At 44.8% G+C, this 7,158-nt stretch overlaps 1 protein-coding gene across 1 annotated transcript in view; it reads left to right on the top strand.

Moving 5' to 3' along the window:
• Positions 1-1,666: 1,666 nt before the first annotated feature.
• The window catches only part of LOC131732847 (mucin-2-like), a 15,382-nt gene continuing 9,890 nt past the window's right edge, over positions 1,667-7,158 (top strand). The window contains exons 1-2 of the mRNA XM_059021111.1: positions 1,667-1,843; positions 6,428-7,158. The exon at positions 6,428-7,158 is cut by the window's right edge and continues 42 nt beyond it. Of these exons, the coding sequence (XP_058877094.1) occupies positions 1,756-1,843; positions 6,428-7,158 (819 nt within the window). The 5' untranslated portion in view covers positions 1,667-1,755. The remainder of the gene's footprint in view (positions 1,844-6,427) is intronic.

The raw sequence follows: 7,158 nt of genomic DNA, 5'->3' as shown, positions 1-7,158 counted from the left end.
GATCCAGCCCTCTGAAATGTCTTTATAATATACAGCGCTACATCCTGATATCGATGCGATCCAGCCCTCTGAAATGTCTTGATAATATACAGAGCTAGACCCTGATATCGATGCGATCCAGCCCTCTGAAATGTCTTTATAATATACAGCGCTAGACCCTGATATCGATGCGATCCAGCCCTCTGAAATGTCTTTATAATATACAGCGCTAGACCCTGATATCGATGCGATCCAGCCCTCTGAAATGTCTTTATAATATACAGCGCTAGACCCTGATATCGATGCGATCCAGCCCTCTGAAATGTCTTTATAATATACAGCGCTAGACCCTGATATCGATGCGATCCAGCCCTCTGAAATGTCTTTATAATATACAGCGCTAGACCCTGATATTGATGCGAGCCAGCCCTCTGAAATGTCTTTATAATATACAGCGCTAGACCCTGATATTGATGCGATCCAGCCCTCTGAAATGTCTTTATAATATACAGCGCTAGACCCTGATATCGATGCGATCCAGCCCTCTGTAATGTCTTTATAATATACAGCGCTAGACCCTGATATCGATGCGATCCAGCCCTCTGAAATGTCTTTATAATATACAGCACTAGACCCTGATATCGATGCGATCCAGCCCTCTGAAATGTCTTTATAATATACAGCGCTAGACCCTGATATCGATGCGATCCAGCCCTCTGAAATGTCTTTATAATATACAGCGCTAGACCCTGATATCGATGCGATCCAGCCCTCTGAAATGTCTTTATAATATACAGCGCTAGACCCTGATATTGATACGATCCAGCCCTCTGAAATGTCTTTATAATATACAGCGCTAGACCCTGATATTGATGCGATCCAGCCCTCTGAAATGTCTTTATAATATACAGCGCTAGACCCTGATATTGATGCGATCCAGCCCTCTGAAATGTCTTTATAATATACAGCGCTAGACCCTGATATTAAAATAAACACTAAGCAAGGTTATAAATAGGGATCTATCTAAATAACGATTTCGTGGAAATTGTGAAATTGAGGGGTCACCGCGAAATTCACCTCTTAGGGGCCAATGAATACAAACAAGTACAGAGAGGAAAATAAGAAACCTCGTTTAAATGAACTGCAGCACGACGCGAGAGACGCAAACTACGAGTCTTGATCTGTAGACGGAGCTTTGTGATTCATTCGCAGTCCCGTGTGCATTGAAACAAACACACACACAAACACACAAACACACAAACACACACACAAACACACACACAAACACACAAACTAACAAACTAACAAACAAACACACAAACACACAAACTAACAAACACACAAACTAACAAACACACAAACACACAAACACACAAACGTCCTCAAATAACATTTACAACAGTAATGGGGGTCAACTTGTATAAGGAAACACACACACACACAGACACACACGCACACACACACACACACACATACAGACACACACACAGACACACAGACACACACACACACACACACACACAGACACAGAGAGAGAGACACACACACACATAGACACAGAGAGAGAGAGAGACACACACACACATAGACACACAGAGAGAGAGACACACACACACACACAGACACATACTTCAAAATGTTGTTCTACAGGTTCAATTGATGTTATTCCAGTTTATCAAGTTCACACAGAATGGTTTATAAGACAAAGGGAAAGCTAGGAGGTTCATTCTTTCTCTGATCTGAGAGCCGCAGAGAGAGAGAGGGAGAGAGAGGAAGATGAAGATGAAGATGAAGATGAAGATGGGTTCTGCAACACTGACGCTGCTCGCTATCGTCTTCAGCTCAGCATGGACGGCTTCTGCAGGTACTGTGTTCCCCTCACGATGTGTGTGTAAATTTAAAAGAGTCTCCCTGGCACTGAAAGAAATCCAACAACTAACGTTTCCACTAGAAGTCTTTCTCAGGGTCTTCAGTGTGAATTCAATGACTAACGACTAGAAGTCTTTCTCAGCGTCTTCAGTGTGAATTCAATGACTAACGACTAGAAGTCTCTCTCAGGGTCTTCAGTGTGAATTCAATGACTAACGACTAGAAGTCTTTCTCAGTGTCTTCAGTGTGAATTCAATGACTAACGACTAGAAGTCTTTCTCAGTGTCTTCAGTGTGAATTCAATGACTAACGACTAGAAGTCTTTCTCAGTGTCTTCAGTGTGATTTCAATGACTAACGACTAGAAGTCTTTCTCAGTGTCTTCAGTGTGAATTCAATGACTAACGACTAGAAGTCTTTCTCAGGGTCTTCAGTGTGAATTCAATGACTAACGACTAGAAGTCTTTCTCAGGGTCTTCAGTGTGAATTCAGTGACTAACGACTAGAAGTCTTTCTCAGTGTCTTCAGTGTGATTTCAATGACTAACGACTAGAAGTCTTTCTCAGGGTCTTCAGTGTGAATTCAATGACTGACGACTAGAAGTCTTTCTCAGTGTCTTCAGTGTGAATTCAATGACTAACGACTAGAAGTCTTTCTCAGTGTCTTCAGTGTGATTTCAATGACTAACGACTAGAAGTCTTTCTCAGGGTCTTCAGTGTGAATTCAATGACTAACGACTAGAAGTCTTTCTCAGTGTCTTCAGTGTGAATTCAATGACTAACGACTAGAAGTCTTTCTCAGGGTCTTCAGTGTGAATTCAATGACTAACGACTAGAAGTCTTTCTCAGGGTCTTCAGTGTGAATTCAATGACTAACAACTAGAAGTCTTTCTCAGGGTCTTCAGTGTGAATTCAATGACTAACGACTAGAAGTCTTTCTCAGTGTCTTCAGTGTGAATTCAATGACTAACGACTAGAAGTCTTTCTCAGTGTCTTCAGTGTGAATTCAATGACTAACGACTAGAAGTCTTTCACAGCGTCTTCAGTGTGAATTCAATGACTAACGACTAGAAGTCTTTCTCAGTGTCTTCAGTGTGAATTCAATGACTAACGACTAGAAGTCTTTCTCAGGGTCTTCAGTGTGAATTCAATGACTAACGACTAGAAGTCTTTCTCAGGGTCTTCAGTGTGAATTCAGTGACTAACGACTAGAAGTCTTTCTCAGTGTCTTCAGTGTGAATTCAATGACTAACGACTAGAAGTCTTTCTCAGGGTCTTCAGTGTGAATTCAATGACTAACGACTAGAAGTCTTTCTCAGTGTCTTCAGTGTGAATTCAATGACTAACGACTAGAAGTCTCTCTCGGGGTCTTCAGTGTGAATTCAATGACTATTATTATTATTATTATTATTATTATTATTATTATTATTATTATTATTATTATTATTATTATTATTATTATTGTTATTGTTATTATTATTATTATTATTATTTATTTCTTAGCAGACGCCCTTATCCAGGGCGACTTACAATCGTAAGCAAATACATTTCAAGTGTTACAATACAAGTAATACAATAAGAGCAAGAAATACAATAACTTTTGTTCAAGTGTGACAAACCACAATTCAATAATACAGCAGATAATAGTGATAGTGACATCAGGATATGATTAAATAGTGATAGTTACATCAGGATATGATTAAATAGTGATAGTTACATCAGGATATGATTAAATAGTGATAGTTACATCAGGATGTGATTAAATACAAAGTACTACAGGTTAAACACTTGGCAGATTACAGTATTCTGAAGTACAGGATTAAATGCAGTAAAATAGGGGGCAGATAAGAGCAAAATAAAGCACATTTACATGAAGGGTGATAGTGTCCCAGGATACAAACAGAGGAGTTCTACAGGTGCTGTTTGAAGAGGTGAGTCTTAAGGAGGCGCCGGAAGGTGGTCAGGGACTGGGCAGTCCTGACATCTCTAGGAAGGTCAAAATCAAGCTGGGGGCTGACGTGCCCCCCTAGCTTGATTTTAAGATTCCATGAACCTGGCTGACATTGAAACACAGGGAAAACACACAGGGTTTTTGTCAGACAGCTTCAATGAAGCAAGGAACACTCTGACTTCCAGCAGGCGGGGGGTATCTCACAGACGGAGGTGGGACGTGAACCCGGGGCCTCCCGCACTGAGGCATAGCGCCCGTACCTCTGTCGCCTGCCAGCCCTGACCCTTAACCCCCTGGGCATGCCACCCCCACCCTGCCCGACACATGGGGCGTGATTCGCAACAAAATGCCAACGTGGTCAAATTTGTGTGATGCGTTCTCCAGTCATTACCCAGTCCGTGACGCTGCGCTAAACTAGAGTGTGTCATTAAAAAAAAAGACTAACGGGTTTTAGAACCAGTTTTAATTGCTTTAATTATGGCTTGTACATAGGGCTCGAAATACCTTCTTAACCAGAAGCAATTAACTGTGAAAACAAAACTGGGATCATCTGTCCTGAGGCCAACGCTGCACTTTGACTTATGAAAAGCTAATTACTGGGTGTAAATGGGTGTATTTCGGGCCATGTGCCAAAAAACTACAAGGTCAAGGAAGCTTTACTGTCCCTCTCTGTGCTTTACAATGCTTCCCTATGCTTTACCAGACCTCTCTGTGCTTTACAATGCTTCCCTATGCTTTACCAGACCTCTCTGTGCTTTACAATGCTTCCCTATGCTTTACCAGACCTCTCTGTGCTTTACAATGCTTCCCTATGCTTTACCAGACCTCTCTGTGCTTTACAATGCTTCCCTATGCTTTACCATACCTCTCTGTGCTTTACAATGCTTCCCTATGCTTTACCACACCTCTCTGTGCTTTACAATGCTTCCCTATGCTTTACCAGACCTCTCTGTGCTTTACAATGCTTCCCTATTCTTTAGAAGACCTCTCTGTGCTTTACAATGCTTCCCTATGCTTTACCACACCTCTCTGTGCTTTACAATGCTTCCCTATGCTTTACCAGACCTCTCTGTGCTTTACAATGCTTCCCTATGCTTTACCAGACCTCTCTGTGCTTTACAATGCTTCCCTATGCTTTACCAGACCTCTCTGTGCTTTACAATGCTTCCCTATGCTTTACCAGACCTCTCTGTGCTTTACAATGCTTCCCTATGCTTTACCAGACCTCTCTGTGCTTTACAATGCTTCCCTATGCTTTACCAGACCTCTCTGTGTTTTACAATGCTTCCCTATGCTTTACCAGACCTCTCTGTGCTTTACAATGCTTCCCTATGCTTTACCACACCTCTCTGTGCTTTACAATGCTTCTCTATGCTTTACCAGACCTCTCTGTGCTTTACAATGCTTCCCTATGCTTTACCTGACCTCTCTGTGCTTTACAATGCTTCCCTATGCTTTACCAGACCTCTCTGTGCTTTACAATGCTGCCCTATGCTTTACCACACCTCTCTGTGCTTTAGTGAGTACTGGTCTGTACTGGTGTGTGATGGTGAGTACTGTTCTGTACTGGTGTGTGTTAGTGAGTACTGGTCTGTACTGGTGTGTGATGGTGAGTACTGGTCTGTACTGGTCTGTGATGGTGAGTACTGGTCTGTACTGGTGTGTGTTAGTGAGTACTGGTCTGTACTGGTGTGTGTTAGTGAGTACTGGTCTGTACTGGTGTGTGTTAGTGAGTACTGGTCTGTACTGGTGTGTGATGGTGAGTACTGGTCTGTACTGGTGTGTGTTAGTGAGTACTGGTCTGTACTGGTGTGTGATGGTGAGTACTGGTCTGTGATGGTGAGTACTGGTCTGTACTGGTGTGTGATAGTGAGTACCGGTCTCTACTGGTCTGTGATGGTGAGTACTGGTCTGTACTGGTCTGTGATAGTGAGTACTGGTCTGTACTGGTGTGTGATGGTGAGTACTGGTCTGCACTGGTGTGTGATAGTGAGTACTGGTCTGCACTGGTGTGTGATGGTGAGTACTGGTCTGTACTGGTCTGTGATGGTGAGTACTGGTCTGCACTGGTGTGTGATGGTGAGTACTGGTCTGCACTGGTGTGTGATGGTGAGTACTGGTCTGTACTGGTGTGTGATGGTGAGTACTGGTCTGTACTGGTCTGCACTGGTGTGTGATGGTGAGTACTGGTCTGCACTGGTGTGTGATGGTGAGTACTGGTCAGTACTGGTCTGTGATGGTGAGTACTGGTCTGCACTGGTGTGTGATGGTGAGTACTGGTCTGCACTGGTGTGTGATGGTGAGTACTGGTCTGCACTGGTGTGTGATGGTGAGTACTGGTCTGTACTGTTGTGTGTTAGTGAGTACTGGTCTGTACTGGTGTGTGATGGTGAGTACTGGTCTGTACTGGTGTGTGATGGTGAGTACTGGTCTGCACTGGTGTGTGATGGTGAGTACTGGTCTGCACTGGTGTGTGATGGTGAGTACTGGTCTGTACTGTTGTGTGTTAGTGAGTACTGGTCTGCACTGGTGTTGATTTCATTTCCATTGCTCTGTCATGTTGTGTAATTTACTAGAGAGCTTTCATGAGCGAAATTTCAGATTTGTTTATTTTCTTTCTATTTTTTCAGGTTATAAGGTGCCTCCTCCAGTCCTGACCAAGCCTCCTCCAGTCCTGACCAAGCCTCCTCCAGTCCTGACCAAGCCTCCTCCAGTCCTGACCAAGCCTCCTCCAGTCCTGACCAAGCCTCCTCCATCCCTGACCAAGCCTCCTCCAGTCCTGACCAAGCCTCCTCCAGTCCTGACCAAGCCTCCTCCATCCCTGACCAAGCCTCCTCCAGTCCTGACCAAGCCTCCTCCAGTCCTGACCAAGCCTCCTCCAGTCCTGACCAAGCCTCCTCCAGTCCTGACCAAGCCTCCTCCATCCCTGACCAAGCCTCCTCCATCCCTGACCAAGCCTCCTCCATCCCTGACCAAGCCTCCTCCAGTCCTGACCAAGCCTCCTCCAGTCCTGACCAAGCCTCCTCCAGTCCTGACCAAGCCTCCTCCATCCCTGACCAAGCCTCCTCCAGTCCTGACCAAGCCTCCTCCAGTCCTGACCAAGCCTCCTCCATCCCTGACCAAGCCTCCTCCAGTCCTGACCAAGCCTCCTCCAGTCCTGACCAAGCCTCCTCCATCCCTGACCAAGCCTCCTCCAGTCCTGACCAAGCCTCCTCCAGTCCTGACCAAGCCTCCTCCATCCCTGACCAAGCCTCCTCCATCCCTGACCAAGCCTCCTCCAGTCCTGACCAAGCCTCCTCCAGTCCTGACCAAGCCTCCTCCAGTCCTGACCAAGCCTCCTCCATCCCTGACCAAGCCTCCT

The sequence above is a fragment of the Acipenser ruthenus genome, unplaced genomic scaffold (genome assembly GCF_902713425.1).
Source record: "Acipenser ruthenus unplaced genomic scaffold, fAciRut3.2 maternal haplotype, whole genome shotgun sequence".
Classification (NCBI taxonomy): domain Eukaryota; kingdom Metazoa; phylum Chordata; class Actinopteri; order Acipenseriformes; family Acipenseridae; genus Acipenser; species Acipenser ruthenus.
This window is presented reverse-complemented; position numbering and strand designations above follow the sequence as displayed.